The following is a 19,007-nucleotide window of genomic DNA, read 5'->3' on the forward strand; positions in this document are numbered from 1 at the left end:
ACAGAGTGCTGCTTAATGGCTCATATTAAAGGAAATTGCTGCATTTAGAAATCTTTTGTAATTTACAAAAGGAATTTTTAATAGAAAATCATTTTTTACGAAAAACTGCATTTTCATGTACAAGATTAATGAACGACGCCATAATCGTAAGATTTAACCATATATGACGTAAAAAAGAATTCAATATTATGATGTTAACTATGTTAAAAATATAATTAATCTTTTTATAAATGGGTGTTAAAATATATTTTTATGCAGCACCTGATTATGGTTTTGTCTGAACGAGCTAAACGGAAGAAAAACCAGATTGTAACCATATATGACATAAAAAGCGAATCCAACATTATGTTGATTACACTACTGTGACCGAAATATTAATACATTAAAATCAACTCGGTAGAAGTGATGAAATCATGGTTGCAGCTCGAGCTGTAACATAGTAAAAATCGAACTGCAGCCCACAGTAACCAAAACTTAAAAGGGCGTTTAAGAAAATAGACTAATGAAAAAAATTGCCATTTGATAGTGATTCAGGAATGGTAACTGATTTTTTTTCCGTTCGCGTTAAAATTAAAATTTTTTGACCAAAAGAAAAATATGGTTATTTTGAAATAAAAAAACCTAAAATCCTTTGAAATTGGTGGTAGTTCGAATGTAGTATGAAGTATCGGCACTGTGAATTATAAATGGGGAACATATAAGTTTTACCGGTATTATAGCAAAAAAATCGACTTGTTATGCTGATTCCAAATCCAAGAGTTTTGGGTTACCCGCCAAAAGCAACGAGCCTGATGAAATTTACATGATTTTCTAAAAAGTGGGGAAACATTCCCTAGAAGTCAAGGGCTCTTAATGAAAAGCACATCATCAGATTAAGCATATCCAGGAACCACATTCTAGAAGTTTCAAGCTCCCATCTGCAAAAATGTGGAATTTTGTATTTTTTTTCCAGAAGAAAGATCACGGAAGCGTGTTTATTTATTTGTTTGTATTTTTGTTCCCTGGGGTGATCGCATCGAACCAATTAGTCCTATAATATTGGGAAAGGGCACATTCGAACGGAAATTAGAAAGTCCTAGTGCCGTTTGTAAGTGACCAAAAAGATTGGAGGGTAACTAGCCTCCCTCCTTACCACCCACCTTTTTTCCTGAAAGTCGTCTGATCAAAATTTTGAGGTAGCCATTTTGCTGAGCATAGTAAAGGCCCGTTAATTATGCCTTGGAGATAAAATAACCCCCACCCAGGCCCTGGGGAAAGGTCTTAAGTTATAAAATTTGCCAGTTGTTTACGCATAGTATTTGCTATTGGGGAGTATGGATACACTATTAAGGTGGTGGGAGTTAATTTTCTGCTGAGCGGATTTAACGGGGAGAATTTTCCCTGGAGAGGGAAGTTTCCAGGGGGTGAACTTTCCAGGTGAAATTTTACACTGGGTGAATTTGCCAGAATTCCTTACGAATTTCTTTTTATTATTCTTACTTTCTCTTTGCCGACTTAATTTCCCACGTGGAGATCTTAAGGGGAAATCTCCAGGGAAAATTTTTACCGGGTTAAATATATCTAGAGTATCTACTCGTTGGGGGGATTTTTCACAGGAGAAATTCTCCGTGGGGGAGTTTTCCACGGAGTGGATTTTCTAGAGGAAATTTCCTGCGGGAATAACTTTCTACTAGGGGTGGGGTATTTGGTGGAAAGCTTTTTCACGGAGGTGAGATTTCCAGCACGATTTTGAAACAATATTTTCAAATGAAAGTGCGCTAAGAAAATTATTTTATGTGGGAATAACTTTCCATAGTGGGATTGTCCGTGAAGACAAGGAATTTTCCATGGCCTGATTACCCCGCATAATTTGAAATCGATCAGAAATAAAAAAAAAAAAAAAAAATTGTCCTGTGGTGGCGCAGTGGATTTGACCTTAGCTTGGTAATACGGGACCCAGAGATCGAATCACGCTGCAGGAATGCACTGCAGAGCCGACGCAGGGATCTGAGTAGTCAAGAAGCGTCGTTAATTCTTAAATAATAAAATAATAATAAAAAAAGTTTTTCAACTTAGATTAATGAACAACATCAAGACTAAAAACGAACAGAAATTATTATGTATACAAGGGGCTGTCTCCTCGTCAATAGCTCGCTCTTTACGGTAAAATTTATTTTTTTGTCTCAATTCTTTGAGAACGAACCCTGAAACACAAGGGCCGTTTAATTAAAGTAATAAGCTTTTTTGAATGTTCTAAAAAAAACTTGAGCGTAATGAGTGAGGCATTGAGGGGGTGGCAACTCCCCTCATATAAATAATAAATTATTGATGTTTCAAGTTTTGATGTTGCTCCTTACTTTAAGTTGAAAACTTGATTTTTTTTTACTTAATAAGATACAAGAACGCAAAAGCGATGGAATACTGTAATAATCACAGGAACAAACACGAGGAGGAACAAAGGAACTAACCCTCTGATGAACAAAAGAATGAAACGAGGAACGTGCACGTGACTAAACACATTAACTAATATAGGAACAAACATAACAACAGACAATTCTAGAGAATGCTCATTTGATTACAAATTGAAAGCCGGTACGGAAAATTCGATGAATAAGCACCTGTAAAAACGAAACTTTTAAGGGTTTATATAAAAAACTAGAAAAAATAGGCCGTCATTTTTTATCTCAAACTCAGATACCTGTATTACAATTTAACCTGCGGCAGTACTGTGGGTTATTCTCTGTTTGGGGATACGCGGCCCAAAGTTTTTTTTTTTTTTGTTAATGAAGTCGGTACTGTTGCTCATTGAATGTTCAAAAGCCACTTCTAACAAGTCTTTGACTTTCTAAAGTGGATGATGGTGGATGATGGGGTTCTTCTGTATATTGATGATATCCATATATACAAAAATAATTTGTATGCATGTTTGTTCTTTTGTATGTTTTTTTTGTAAAAAGAGGGTTTGCATATGACGTCATAATCAGTATATAAGACTTTGTATATGACGTCATTATAAGATGACGTTACAGACCGGGACACAAATGACGACCGGGACACAGGGAATATAAATGACGACCGGGACACTTAAAGAGAAATTACAGACCGGGACACCGCGACACAAATGACGACCGGGACACAGGGAATATAAATGACGACCGGGACACTCAAAGAGAAATTACAGACCGGGACACCGAGACAAAAATGACGACCGGGACCCCCGTACACAGGGAATTTAAATGACGACCGGGACACAGGGACACAACTACAACGGGGACGCCGGGGTGGGGGGCACAGGGGGAATATATAAATGACGACGGGGACACAGGGAATATTCGATTAGCAATCGATGTGGCGCGTTGGTGTAGCGCGAAGCGCCACACCAATAGCTTGTGTATAATAAAAGTATCTCTCTGTCTCTCTCTGTTAATTGGTTCCAATCCCCCTCCCTCTCTCTCTGTTCTTCTCTGTTAATTAGTTTCAATCCCCCTCCCGTCCAATTTCGCTTCAGAGCTAAGGAGCTAGATTAACACAAAGGCTTGTAATCTGCTTTTTGGAACATTTATCTATTGAATCTGTTTATAAGACCCGAAACCCCCTTTGATTCTACAATGTCCTTACGTTCTTCTTCCTTTGGCAATGCCTGGTAAATTTTAGAGAGATATCCAACTATTTCCGTAAATGAAGGTCTTTCGTTTGCATCGACTCGAAGGCATTTTTTAGCAATGTTGTATAATTCAATAGAATTTTTATCTTTAGGGATATTAGCCTCAAAAATTTGCGTGTCAATTGATTTTTCAGGAGTGTAACTTATTACTTTTACCTGTTCTAATGGACAGTGGCAGGTAATTTCGGCTAAAACCACTCCAAATGAATATACATCACTCGATGTGCCGTATTCTCCGCCTGAAAAAACTTCTGGGGCTACTCTAGGAAAGTCTTGAATTTCCCCATACTTGCCTTTTTTGTCTTTATCTGGGATAACATATGCTGACATTAAGTCGGAAACTATAGCAGTGTCATCTTCTTTAAGGAGGATATTCTCTATGCTCAAATTTCTTTTGATAATATTGCTATTGCTCATATGTTTCATACCAGAAGCAACATCCCTTGCGATTGATATGCGAGTGTTGATTGACAGTTTTCTGTCTATGAGGTTGTCTCTGAGGCTTCCTTTGGATGGATAGTCGTAGACGTGCTGTGGACCTTCCCAAATTGTACTCAAAGAAGTGGTGCCCAAATATTTCACAATATTTTTATGTTTTAATCTTTGCAGCAGCACCGCCTCTTGGTCAAAAGCATTTCCGTCACATCCAGTAAATTCCTTTATCATCACCGAAGTCGAGCCTTTGTACAGGGCCTTGTAAGTTTTTAACTCAATCATGTTCGTCAAACTTTCTACATCGGAAAAATCACTCGAATCTAACTGTGCAATATCTTTAACAGACATAATAATATACTTTAACTAAGCTTATGTGCTTTGCCCTCATGAATTAAGTTGCTTTCTTGAACTGTATGTTTTGTTGTAATTTAAAAAATTATGCTAAAAATTAACGAGATATGTGTTAAATCTTTCGAAACAACTACTAAGCAGAATATATTTGCATTTTGCAGACTATCAGCTCGATTCCTAAAACAGTAATTATAGCCTATAGGAAAAAACTACTGTTTGAACTAAATAATTTTTTTCATTGGTATTTCTCTTTAGTTTTTATTATATAATTCAATATTATTTACTATTGAAATTATCTACTTTTTACTAATTCTTTTACTTTATTTTCTTAACACTCTTTACTTACATGATTTTTTTTTATGCGTTATTTTTTTTTCACTTACAGATACACTTTTTTATTGGAGCTGAGATATTTAATTTCTTTCTGCCTAAACCTGAGAATCCTAGAAAATCCTACTCTACCAAGCAACTGATTACTTGTAATAGTCAATCCCCCCCCTTCTTTCAAAATATAAAAGTATATAATAAAAAGTAAAGAAAAATACCAATGAAAAAAATTATTTAGTTCAAACAGTAGTTTTTTCCTATAGGCTATAATTACTGTTTTAGGAATCGAGCTGATAGTCTGCAAAATGCAAATATATTCTGCTTTGTAGTTGTTTCGAAAGATTTAACACATATCTCGTTAATTTTTAGCATAATTTTTTAAATTACAACAAAACATACAGTTCAAGAGAGCAACTTAATTCATGAGGGCAAAGCACATAAGCTTAGTTAAAGTATATTATTATGTCTGTTAAAGATATTGCACAGTTAGATCCGAGTGATTTTTCCGATATAGAAAGTTTGACGAACATGATTGAGTTAAAAACTTACAAGGCCCTGTACAAAGGTTCGACTTCGGTGATGATAAAGGAATTTACTGGATGTGACGGAAATGCTTTTGACCAAGAGGCGGTGCTGCTGCAAAGATTAAAACATAAAAATATTGTGAAATATTTGGGCACCACTTCTTTGAGTACAATTTGGGAAGGTCCACAGCACGTCTACGACTATCCATCCAAAGGAAGCCTCAGAGACAACCTCATAGACAGAAAACTGTCAATCAACACTCGCATATCAATCGCAAGGGATGTTGCTTCTGGTATGAAACATATGAGCAATAGCAATATTATCAAAAGAAATTTGAGCATAGAGAATATCCTCCTTAAAGAAGATGACACTGCTATAGTTTCCGACTTAATGTCAGGATATGTTATCCCAGATAAAGACAAAAAAGGCAAGTATGGGGAAATTCAAGACTTTCCTAGAGTAGCTCCAGAAGTTTTTTCAGGCGGAGAATACGGCACATCGAGTGATGTATATTCATTTGGAGTGGTTTTAGCCGAAATTACCTGCCACTGTCCACTAGAACAGGTAAAAGTAATAAGTTACACTCCTGAAAAATCAATTGACATGCAAATTTTTGAGGCTAATATCCCTAAAGATAAAAATTCTATTGAATTATACGACATTGCTAAAAAATGCCTTCGAGTCGATGCAAACGAAAGACCTACATTTACGGAAATAGTTGGATATCTTTCTAGAATTTACCAGGCATTGCCAAAGGAAGCAGAACGTAAGGACACTGTAGAATCAAAGGGGGTTTCGGGTCTTATAAAGAGATTTGACAGATAAATGTTCGAAAGGCCTACATTTACTGAAATAACGCGTGTTCTCTTTATAATTTACCGGGCATTGCCAAAAGGAAGCAGAACGTGGTAGATTGTGCAGTCAAAGGGGAGTTTCGGGGATTATAAGCAAGTTTCGTGGATAAATGTTCAATAAAAGAAAACTATAAGCCTATGCGTTAATACCTATGACAGGAAATTCAAAGAATAGGATTTAACCTGATTAAAAATAGAACATTCAACTCAATTGGGTCTTTCTCTACTAAACTGAATTGTTTTTGCCTAATTTACTCCATTTCCCCATTCTGAGTTGTTTGCGACGGATTGGAGTTAAAAACTTCAGATATGTTTTGGGTAGAGAAGGAGCGCGTGTAGCTGTGTTTGCGTCAGGCAGCTTGGTGTTATGATGAGACGTTAGCGGTAGTAGTTGCATCCATTCTATCCTGATCGTTTAAATTGTAATCAAATGAAGTTATGGGAACAGTAACGAGTGCATCACCCATCATTCGTTAATGTTGTAAGGTTTGTGTTTATCTAATCGAACCCTTCCACATCGACCCTGTGGCAGATGGGATTAAACTTTGGGCTCTGTATCCTTAAGCAAAGATCAACCCACACTACCACATGTTAAATTGTAATACAGGTATTTAAATTGAGGTAAAAATTAACAGCCTTTTTTTTCTAATTTTTCACATACGAGTTTGTCACCACAGAGTGAGTTGAAAACATTACCACGGAATAATATGCATAAACTTATTTTAGCAATACATTTTTACCATTAATATTAACGGAAATAACAGTGACCATCCTCGAATCAGCTTCTACTGGCAGCTTACGACGCTTCTTGACAACTAAGGTCCCCTGCGTCGGCCCTGCAGTGCATTCCTGCAGCGTGATTCGATCTCTGGGTCCCGTATTACTAAGCTAAGGTCAAATCCACTGCGCCACCACAGGACATCCACACTTACTAGTTTTATTCGAAACATGTATTTAAATTTCCAGTTTCTGTACTACGTTCTTTACAAAGTGTCATCTGACGCTACCACCATGATAAGAAGGATGTAGGATAACTGTTACTTGGTTCAGTTATAAATACAAATTAAAATTGAGAATTTGGGTTCTTTTGGGGTCTTTATTGGATGCGCAACTCAATAGCCTTTTTGGGTTAGTTTTTAACTTCTTAGTTAAGTTTGGATTGGGAGTTTTCAGTGCTGAAATTCAGCTTAATGTTTTACATTTGATTTGAGTCTCAGGCGGATTTGGAACATCATTGCATATGAATGCATAATTGCATATGAACATAATTGTGTGAACATGGGTACATATATGAAAATGTGTAACCTAGTAAGAAAGTAGCCATATTGGAGATCCGGCACCTTGAGTTTGGCCCAGCTGTCTCAGGGCCGATCCAAGAGCCTTTGTAGTCAAGAAGCATTGTTAATCAATCAATCTATCTATCTATATATATAAAAATAAGTTGTATGTGTGTTATGTCTGTTACACTTTGTCTGTTACGCCAGACTATATCTTCTATATATATAAAAATATGTTGTATGTATTTTTGTGTTTAGGGTTTGCATATGACGTCTGAAAAATAAAGAAGAAAAAGAAAACAAACCAAAATGTAAAAACTGGGAATTGCATAAATATTTTGACAATAGATTAAAGTAATTCAAAAACCTTAAAATAGATACTTAAAATTTGAGGTTTATTATAAATTGTTGAGCTTTAGCAAGCTTGGCACGTGAAGAGGAATTTTTAGTATAGATATTAAAATGACAGAAGAAACAACCGAAATTCCCAGTAAAAACTGGGTTTATTATAAATTGTTGAGCTTTAACAAGCTTGGCACGTGAAGAGGAATTTTTAGTATAGATTTTAAAAGGGGCAGAAGAAACAGCCGAGGAAGCTAATAGTTAATTCAAAGATAAATTCTAGTATAAATCCTACAATGGCAGAAGAAACAGCCGAGGGATCTGCTCAAAGGGTTAATGCCAAAAGGCTTGCGGCTAAAGAACGCAAAACCGCGCAGTTAGATGAAAATTCACCTGGACAGCGAGAGTCAAAACGCATCAAAACTGAAAATGATAGCGATGATGATTGGGTTTGGGATTTTGACTTGGATAAGGTCATCAATGCCTACCAGATTTTAGTTAAAAAAACAAAGGTTCGGCGATGTGTATTTCATAGTGATACTGAAAAATTAAGAAGAAAAAGAAAACTAAAAAAGAAAAAAGGTAAAAACTAAAAAAAAACTAAAAAGAAAAAAACTAAAAAAAACTAAAAAAATAAAAAAAATAAAAAAAATAAAAAAAATAAAAAAAAATAAAAAAAAGAAAAAACCTAAAAAGAATAAACGTAAAAAAATAAAAAAAGGTAAAAAACTAAAAAGAAGGAAAAACTGAAAAAAGCTAAAAACGAAACAAAACAAAAAACTAAAAAAACTGGGACTTGCACAAATATTTCAATATATTTTGAAAATTGATTAAAGTAATTCGAAAACCTTAAAACAGATACCCAAAAATTGAGGTTTATTATAAATTGTTGGAGCTTTAGCATGCTTGGCACGTAAAGATTTTTCAAAGTGTCAATGTTAGAATGGACATTGACAAATTGAAGAAAACAAATCAATAAAAAGAAGAAACTAAAAAAAAAGAAAAACTAAAAAAGAAAAAAATTGAGAAAAGAAAAAACTAAAAAAGAAAAAAAAAGAAAAAAGAAACTGTATCTATATATATAAAAATATATTGTATATATGCATGTTTGTTTGTTTGTGGGTTTGCATTTGACGTCATTATAAGTATACTAGCTGTTGGGGTGGCGCTTCGCGCCACCCCAACACCTAGTTGGTGGGGCGCTTCGCACCCCCCCCAAGCCCCCCCCGCGCGTAAGTCGTTACGCGCCATATTAGTTACGCGCCATTGTAGTTGTGTCCCTGTGTCCCACCTGTGAATATAGATAGATTTATATATGTGTTTCAAACTACGTAAAAATTGCGAAAATACAACATTCTTGGCTTTCCCACTACTGGGAGCTTTCCGTTTCCAATTGCCAGCAATTGATCTGAAAATGTTTGACCACATTCATCGTTTTGCAATCGGACACGCATATTTGTAGTTAATTTTAATATTTTTACGTGTGCCCATAAATTAGAATTTTTCAGGCAAGCATTCATTTCGTCTGCAGGAGTTAAACTACGTAAAAATTGTGAATATACAACGTTCTTGGCTTTCCCATTGTCTGTGCATATACAAAGCCGTATGTACTAATAATGACGTCATATGCAAACGCTCTTTTTACAAACAAACAAACATGCATACACACAACTCGTTTTTATATAGATAGATAGATAGATAGATACAATACAAATTAACTGCGTAAAACTTGCGAATATACAACATTCTTCGCTGTCCAATTGTCGCTGCATATGAATAGATTGTCAGGTTTACCGGCCCTCGAACATGCAACGTACAATTGTCCATGGGAAAAACAATCAGTATTAAGATCTATACCGCATTTTTCTAATGATTGACCTTGAGCTTTGTTAATGGTGATTGCAAATGCTAATCGAATTGGGAATTGCAATCTTTTAAATTGAAAAGGCAGATCCGTTGGAATCATGAGAATGCGAGGAATAAGAACAGCCTTACCCTCAAAAGGCCCTGTCAAGATTCTGGCCTCTATTAGGTTTTCCATTGTTTTTTTTTGCGGCAAGTCGCGTGCCATTGCAAAGCTTTGGTGGGTTGATATTTTTTAAAAGTATTATTGGTACGCCTGTTTTTAGTTGTAGCACGTGTGGTGGAAACCCTGAAAGATCTATGGAATTTAAAAATTCAGATGGATAATTAACCGCTTCATTTGGTTCCAAAACTGTGTCGACTGACTTGTAAAGGACTGCCTGGTCTCGAATCTTGGTCAAAACAACATTGTTGATTTCGTGGACGTCTATATTTTTGGGTGCGAGAATCGCTCTTTCACTTAGCCATTTATTATTTTTATAATTTTTTATAATATTCGGAAATACTTTTTCAATCAATTCATTTTTGGACGTCATTTATAGAAATCAGCAGGTAGTTGTATATGTCCTGAAATTGAGTCTACTGGGAGCTTTCCGTTTCCAATTGCCAGCAATTGATCTGAAAATGTTTGACCAGAGTCATCGTTTTGCAATCGGACACCCATATTTGTAGTTAATTATAATATTTTTACGTGTGCCCATAAATTAGAATTTTTCAGGCAAGCATTCATTTCGTCTGCAGGAGTTGATCTAGGTATTATAGGTAATGTTTGCCTGAAATCCCCCGCAAGCAATATTAATGTGCTGCCAAAGGGTTTCCACTTCCCTCTCAAATCTTTCAAGCATTGATCCAGAGCCTCGAGCGATTTTTTGTGTGCCATTGTGCACTCATCCCAAATAATAAGCTTGCATTGCTGCAATACTTTACCCATCCCAGATGATTTGGAAATATTGCACGTGGGAGTTTCTGTAGAATGCAAATTCAGAGGCAATTTCAAAGCGGAATGAGCAGTTCTTCCACCAGGCAGCAATGTTGCAGCTATTCCGGACGACGCAATTGCCAACGCTATATCATTTTTTGATCGAATTGATGCCAGAATCAGTTTTATCACAAACGTTTTACCAGTACCTCCTGGCGCATCCAAAAAGAAAATTCCTCCAACGTTGTTATCGACACAATGCATTATCGTATCATAAATGTCTTTTTGTTCCGACGTTAACTTGGAAGTTTTATTTTGTACATACGACAATAGATCACTCGTACTGTAACTTTGTTCACGACCCAATTCTACACATGTCGAAACAACAGCGATACGGTTAGGTGAAGGCATTCCCAAATCCTGAAGAGGTTTGTTTGCCATACGTACGCACAATTTAGTTTTTTACATTTTTTCTTTTTTCTTTTTTCAGTTTTCTTTTTCTTCTTTATTTTTCAGCTTCACTATGAAATACATATCGCCGAACCTTTGTTTTTTTAACTAAAATCTGGTAGGCATTGATGACCTTATCCAAGTCAAAATCCCAAACCCAATCATCATCTCTATCATTTTCAGTTTTGATATGTTTTGACTCTCGCTGTCCAGGTGGATCTTCATCTAACTGCGCGGTTTTGCGTTCTTTAGCCTCAAGCCTGTTTCCTTGCTGTTCTTTTGATTCCTCGGCACGCTTTCTTTTCTGACTTTCTCTATCAGCAGCAAGTTTTTTGGCATAGACTCTTTGAGCATCTTCATCGGCTTTTGCCATGGTAAGTTCATCAGTCATTGTAAACTTAAACATTAATAGATTTCTACGTGAACATATGTCTTAAATATCTTGAATGACGTCACCGTCAAAGCAAAAATGACGACAATTAATTTCATGACGTCAGTCAACACAGAAACATGACGTCACCTGATCCACAGACAGACACACAGACAGACAAATTATTTTTATATATATACTAGCTGTTGGGTGGCGCTTCGTGCCACCCCAACACCTAGTTGGTGGGGCGCTTCGCGCCCCCCAAGCCCCCCCGCGCGCGTAAGTCGTTACGCGCCATATTAGTTACGCGCCATTGTAGTTGTGTCCCTGTGTCCCACCTGTGAATAGAGATAGATATGAATATATGTTTTTAACTACGTAAAACATGCGAATATACAACATTCTTCGCTGTCCCATTGTCTGTGCATATAAATAGATTGTCAGGTTTACTGACTCTTGAACATGCAACATATAATTGTCCATGGGAAAAACAATCCGTATTCAGATCTATACCTCATTATTCTAATGATGTGTCCCTGTGTCCCGGTCGTCATTTATATTCCCTGTGTCCCGGTCGTCATTTGTGTCCCGGTGTCCCAGTTTGTAATTTCTCTTTGAGTGTCCCGGTCGTCATTTATATTCCCTGTGTCCCGGTGTCCCGGTGTCCCGGTCGTCATTTGTGTCCCGGTGTCCCGGTCTGTAATTTCTATTCGAACAATCCCTGTGTCCCGGTCGTCATTTATATATCCCGCCTGTGCCCTCGGCGTCCCCGTTGTAGTTGTGTCCCTGTGTCCCGGTCGTCATTTATATTCCCTGTGTCCCGGTCGTGATTTGTGTCCGGGTGTCCCAGTCTGTAATTTCTCTTTGAGGTTCCCGGTTGTCACTTATATTCCCTCTGTCTCGGTCGTCATTTGTGTCCCGGTCTGTAATTTCTCTTTGAGTGTTTTTTCTTTTTAGTTTTTTTTTTAGTTTTTTACCTTTTTTCTTTTTTCAGTTTTCTTTTTCTTCTTTATTTTTCAGCGTCACTATGAAGTACATATCGACGAACCTTTGTTTTTTTAACTTAAATCTGGTAGGCATTGATGACCTTATCCAAGTCAAAATCCCAAACCCAATCATCATCGCTATCATTTTCAGTTTTGATATGTTTTGACTCTCGCTGTCCAGGTGGATTTTCATCTAACTGCGCGGTTTGGCGTTCTTTAGCCGCAAGCCTGTTTTCTTGCTGTTCTTGTGATTCCTCGGAACGCTTTCTTTTCTTACTTTCTCTATCAGCAGCAAGTTTTTTGGCATAAACTCTTTGAGCAGCTTCCTCGGCTGTTGCCATTGTAGGTTCTTCTGTCATTTTACAATTAAACATTTTTCCGTGAACAAATGTCTTAAATACCGTTAATGACGTCACCGTCAAAGCAAAAATGACGACAACTAATTTCATGACGTCAGTAGACACAGAAACATGACGTCACCTGATCCACAGACAGACATACAACTTATTTTTATATATATAGATATAGATATAGATAAGGCTTTGTATATGACGTCATTATAAGATGACACTACAGACCGGGACACCGGTACACAAATGACGACCGGGGACACAGGGAATATAAATGACCACTGGGACACTCAAAGAGAAATTACAGACCGGGACACCGGGACACAAATGACGACCGGGACAGAGGGAATATAAATGACGACCGGGACACTCAAAGAGAAATTACAGACTGGGATACCGGGACATAAATGACGACCGGGACACAGGGAATATAAATGACGACCGGGACACAACTACAACGGGGACGCCGGGGGCACAGGGGGATATATAAATGACGACGGGGACACAGAGAATGTTCGATTAGCAATCACCATCAACAAAGCTCAATGGCAATCGTTAGAAAAATGCGGTATAGATCTGAATACGGATTGTTTTCCCATGGACAATTATTATGTTGCATGTTCAAGAGTTGGTAAACTAGACAATCTATTTATGTGGACAGACAATGTGACAGTAAAGAATGTTGTATATTCGCAAGTTTACGTAGTTAAAATATATATATATATATATATATATATATATATATATATATATATATATATATATATATATATATATATATATATATATATATATATATATATATATATTCACAGGTGAGACACAGGGACACAACTACAATGGCGAGTAACTAATATGGCGCGTAACGACTTACGCGCGTCTATGTCCATTCTAACATTGACACTTTGAAAAATCTTTACGTGCCAAGCATGCTAAAGCTCCAACAATTTATAATAAACCTCAATATTTGGGTATCTGTTTTAAGGTTTTCGAATTACTCTAATCAATTGTCAAAATATATTGAAATATTTGTGCAAGTCCCAGTTTTTTTTAGTTTTTTGTTTTGTTTAGTTTTTAGCTTTTTTCAGTTTTTCCTTCTTTTTAGTTTTTTTTTTACTTTTTTTTTACGTTTATTCTTTTTAGGTTTTTTCTTTTTTTATTTTTTTTTATTTTTTAGTTTTTTTTTAGTTTTTTTCTTTTTAGTTTTTTTTTAGTTTTTTACCTTTTTTCTTTTTTAGTTTTCTTTTTCTTCTTAATTTTTCAGTATCACTATGAAATACACATCGCCGAACCTTTTTTTTTAACTAAAATCTGGTAGGCATTGATGACCTTATCCAAGTCAAAATCCCAAACCCAATCATCATCTCTATCATTTTCAGTTTTGATATGTTTTGACTCTCGCTGTCCAGGTGGATCTTCATCTAACTGCGCGGTTTACATATATATATATATATATATATATATATATATATATATATATATATATATATATATATATATATATATATATATATATATATATATATATATATATATATATATATATATATATATATATATATATATATATATATATGTATATATATATATATATATATATATATATATATATATATATATATATATATATATGTATATATGTATATATATATACATATATATATATATATATATATATACTAGCTGTTGGGGTGGCGCTTCGCGCCACCCCAACACCTAGTTGGTGGGGGCGCTTCGCGCCCCCCCCAAGCCCCCCCCGCGCGCGTAAGTCGTTACGCGCCATATTAGTTACACGCCATTGTAGTTGTGTCCCTATGTCCCACCTGTGAATATAGATATATATATATATATATATATATATATATATATATATATATATATATATATATATATATATATATATATATATATATATATATATATATATATATATATATATATATATATATGTTTTTAACTACGTAAAACTTGCGAATATACAACATTCTTTGCTGTCCCATTGTCTGTGCATATAAATAGATTGTCAGGTTTACCGACTCTTGAACATGCAACATATAATGGTCCATGGGAAAACAATCCGTATTCAGATCTATACCTCATGATTCTAATGATTGCCCTTGAGCTTTGTTGATGGTGATTGCTAATCGACCATTCCCTGAGTCGCCATCGTCATTTATATATCCCCCTGTGCACCCCGGCGTCCCCTTTGTAGTTATGTCCCTGTGTCCCGGTCGTCATTTATATTCCCTGTGTCCCGGTCGTCATTTGTGTCCCGGTGTTCCAGTCTGTGATTTCTCTTTGAGTGTCCCGGGCGTCATTTATATTCCTTGTTCGTTTTTTAGTTTTGTTTTTCTCCTTTATTTTTTTCCTTTTTTCTTTTTTTTCTTTTTTAGTTTATTTAGATTTTTAGATTTTTTAGTTTTTTTATTAGTTTTTAGTTTTTTTGTAGTTTTTACCATTTTTTTTAGTTTTTTTAGTTTTTTTTTTTACTTATGTCCTGGTCGTCATTTATACTCCCTGTGTCCCGGTCGTCATTTGTGTCTCGGTGCTTTGTTGATTGCTAATTTATATTATATTTATATTTATATTTTTTATATTTATTAATATTTTTTTAGTTTTCTTTTTCTCTTATTTTTCAGTTTTTTTCCTTTTTTTTAGTTTTTTCTTTTTTAGTTTTTAGTTTTTTTTTTGTTTTTTACCTTTTTTTAGTTTTTTTAGTTTTTTTAGTTTTTTAGCTTTTTTAGTTTTTTTATTAGTTTTTAGTTTTTTTTTTTAGTTTTTGCCTTTTTTAGTTTTTTCAGTTTTTTTTAGTTTTTCGTTTTTTACCTTTTTTAGTTTTTTTTAGTTTTTTAGCTTTTTTAGTTTTGTTTTTCTCCTTTATTTTTTTCCTTTTTTCTTTTTTTTCTTTTTTAGTTTATTTAGATTTTTAGATTTTTTAGTTTTTTTATTAGTTTTTAGTTTTTTTGTAGTTTTTACCATTTTTTTAGTTTTTTAGTTTTTTTTTTTACTTATGTCCTGGTCGTCATTTATACTCCCTGTGTCCCGGTCGTCATTTGTGTCTCGGTGCTTTGTTGATTGCTAATTTATATTATATTTATATTTATATTTTTTATATTTATTAATATTTTTTTAGTTTTCTTTTTCTCTTATTTTTCAGTTTTTTCCTTTTTTTTAGTTTTTTCTTTTTTAGTTTTTAGTTTTTTTTTGTTTTTTACCTTTTTTTAGTTTTTTAGCTTTTTTAGTTTTTTTATTAGTTTTTAGTTTTTGCCTTTTTAGTTTTTTCAGTTTTTTTTAGTTTTTAGTTTTTTACCTTTTTTAGTTTTTTAGCTTTTTTAGTTTTTTTTCTTTTTAGTTTTTTTTGTAGTTTTTACCTTTTTTAGTTTTTTTTTTCTTCTTTTGTATTAGTGTGAAATAATTCAGACGTCATATGCGGACAAACACGACGTCACTCGACAGACAGACAGACAGACATAACCCACAAACAACTTATTTTTATATATATTTATTCATATTTTTTTAGTTTTCTTTTTCTCTTTTATTTTTCAGTTTTTCCTTTTTTTTTAGTTTTTTTCTTTTTTAGTTTTTAGTTTTTTTAGTTTTTACCTTTTTTTAGTTTTTTTTAGTTTTTTTAGTTTTTTAGCTTTTTAGTTTTTTTATTAGTTTTTATTTTTTTTTGTAGTTTTTGCCTTTTTTTATTTTTTTCAGTTTTTTTTTAGTTATTAGATTTTTACCTTTTTTTAGTTTTTTTTAGTTTTTTAGTTTTTTTTTCTTTTTAGTTTTTTTTTGTAGTTTTTACCTTTTTTAGTTTTTTTCTTCTTTTGTATTAGTGTGAAATAATTCAGACGTCATATGCGGACAAACATGACGTCACCTGATCCATCCACAGATCCACACACAGACAACTTATTTTTATATATATAGATATATATATATATTCACAGGTGGGACACAGGGACACAACTACAATGGCGAGTAACTAATATGGCGCGTAACGACTTACGCGCGCGGGGGGCTTGGGGGGGCGCGAAGCCCCCCACCAACTAGGTGTTGGGGTATATAAATATATACATATATATATATATATATATATATATATATATATATATATATATATATATATATATATATATATATATATATATATATATATATATATATATATATATATATTATATATATATATTATATATGTATATATATATATATATATATATATATATATATATATATATTTATATATATATATATGTATATATATATATATATATATATGCATATATATATATATATATATATATATATATATATATATATATATATATATATATATATATATATATATATACATATATATATATATATATATATATATATATATATATATATATGTATATATATATATATATATATGTATATATATATATATATATATATATATATATATATATATATATATATTATATATATATATATATATATATATATATATATATATATATATATATATATATATATATATATATTCACAGGTGGGACACAGGGACACAACTACAATGGCGAGTAACTAATATGGCGCGTAACGACTTACGCGCGCGGAGGGCTTGGGGGGGGCGAAGCGCCCCACCAAGCCCCACCCCAACAGCTAGTGAATAGATAAAAAATGATGATTCCTTCTTCATGACTTTATTTTTTTTTTAATTTTTAATAAACTGTTTTTTATTTATACCAAGAACTCAAATTTCTAAGTTATTGTCCGAGCAAGAAAGACTTAAACATAAGAGAACTAAGAAACTTGACTTGACTTAATTGACTTAAGGCTCCTCCTGCATGGAATGTGGCGTAGAGAGCTCGGCAACTTTGCTCCTCCAGACCTATCTGTTGCTATGAGTGGAGCCTCGACAGCATCAATGTTGGTCGTGTTGAGGAGCCTCTGAAGGCTATCCCTGCATCTGGTCCGAAGTCTACTCCTTTGGTCTAACCAATGATGGGATGTGGTGTCTGAGTCATATATGATTCTAGCAGGTGCTGTTGGCGGTATCCGAAGGAGACGCCCAAACCATCTGAGAGTTTGCTAAGCAAATTGTGTTGAAAATGGAACTATGTGAGTAAGGGTAAGGAGCTTTTCATTACTCACAAATTCATCCTATCGTAGCCCCTTGATTCGACGGAGTTGTTTCATCTGACAGGCGTCTATCGTGCTCAAGATGATTGATTCGAGAGGCCATGTCTCAGCCGCGTAGAGGAGGACTGAGCTCACTTTTGAGCTACATATTCACTTCTTTGTGCGACTAGAAAAGTGGGGTGATCCCCAGATAACATTGAGTCTTCTGACGACGGGAAACTGTAACGAATTCAGGGCCATTAGTTGTATTGTATTGTATTGTATCGGATTAACGACGCTTCTTGACTACTAAGGTCCCTGCGTCGGCCCTGCAGTGCATTACTGCAGCATGATTCGATCTCTGGATCCCGTACCGGGCTATTAGTTATTACTCGCCTGCCATTATTTTGTTTTTTTTTTGCCAATTTACATTATACCCGACTTTTGCCGAGTCAGTAACAAGTGCAAGGTCGTTGCGGACGTCGGTCAATGTCGTTCAGGACTTGATATCCAAATAGGAGGCTAAAGGGCAATTGATCGATTGCTCGAGTCATGACACGGTCTATGGCACAATAAACAATTCTGGGGCGACAGCACACCCTTGTCACAAACCAGTTTTGATGGTAAATGAAGCCCTCCGCTTGCCATTCAGTTAGATTCAGTTCTCGGTTTCCTCATACAGAGAACTAAAAAAAGATAGCAAATAGATAAAAAAAAAGGATTTTTCCTGCTCGATTATTCAACATAATTGAATGTTTAAATAAGTAAGCAAAGAAAAGTAACTTATCGTAAATGACAAATAACAACAGTTAGAAGTCAAATAAGTGTATCCCAATAAAGCTGATAAACCAGTGACATTGGGAAACTCGCTTGACCGGAAACCACGTAGATCATACCCACGGTTAAAGCAAACCAAGAGAAGAAGAAGAAAACAAGGAAACTAGGAAAAAGGAACCAACAAGCTCTGGCTTGTTTTGAATTTTGAATTCAAAATATTGACAAAAAATAATCAAAATTTTTGAATTAAAAATATGGAACGATGACTTGGTTGGGGTTCCATTTATTCTTTGCTTTTAACGCCTTTTGAACTGCAACAGCTGAACTCCTCTAGACCAAATTATCTTCAGGTGTGCTTACAACGCTTTTTGTGATTGTTTCATTGACCCTACGTAACAACTTCAGTACCTATTTGAAAATAGATTGAAGACTTAGAA

General features: G+C 34.4%; 1 protein-coding gene across 1 annotated transcript in view; it reads left to right on the plus strand.

Moving 5' to 3' along the window:
• The window catches only part of LOC136029706 (uncharacterized), a gene marked incomplete in the record, with an annotated part of 113,871 nt that overhangs the window by 75,621 nt on the left and 19,243 nt on the right, over positions 1 to 19,007 (plus strand). Inside the window, 1 exon segment of the mRNA XM_065708209.1 lies at positions 5,232 to 6,047. Within this exon segment, the coding sequence (XP_065564281.1) occupies positions 5,232 to 6,047 (816 nt within the window).

Source organism: Artemia franciscana, chromosome 7 (assembly GCF_032884065.1).
Source record: "Artemia franciscana chromosome 7, ASM3288406v1, whole genome shotgun sequence".
Classification (NCBI taxonomy): Eukaryota; Metazoa; Arthropoda; class Branchiopoda; order Anostraca; family Artemiidae; genus Artemia; species Artemia franciscana.